The 322-nt window shown below is 43.8% G+C and overlaps 1 protein-coding gene across 1 annotated transcript in view; it reads left to right on the forward strand.

Moving 5' to 3' along the window:
* Positions 1-322, forward strand: part of LOC119591430 (nucleoporin NUP188 homolog) — a gene marked incomplete in the record, with an annotated part of 23,587 nt that overhangs the window by 15,496 nt on the left and 7,769 nt on the right. The window contains 1 exon segment of the mRNA XM_037940171.1: positions 135-292. Coding sequence (XP_037796099.1) covers positions 135-292 — 158 coding nt within the window.

A 322-nucleotide genomic window follows, 5' to 3' on the forward strand; every position in this document is an offset into this window, starting at 1 on the left:
TAGTATCATATTTGAATTAAGAACACTGCCGTTGTGGAGTCACATTATTTAGATGTACAGTTATTTTGAAGTAGATTGATTTAATTTTTATTTATTTGATCTGAACCTTCCTCATAACATACTGGCCATTGCAGAAACCTCATTGAAAAGGAGGACTGCTTCAAGGGTGTGGGCAAACTGTTGATCAAGGTGCAGGAGGCAGTAATGACGACACCCACACACTCCCAGATGCTCATCCTCGGTGCGACCCTCAGGATGGTCAAGCTCACGGAACCATCTGCACAGTCCCAAGGTAGGGATGGCACTGACATGTGTTGTGACT

Source organism: Penaeus monodon, chromosome 28, assembly GCF_015228065.2.
Source record: "Penaeus monodon isolate SGIC_2016 chromosome 28, NSTDA_Pmon_1, whole genome shotgun sequence".
NCBI classification, from domain to species: Eukaryota; Metazoa; Arthropoda; class Malacostraca; order Decapoda; family Penaeidae; genus Penaeus; species Penaeus monodon.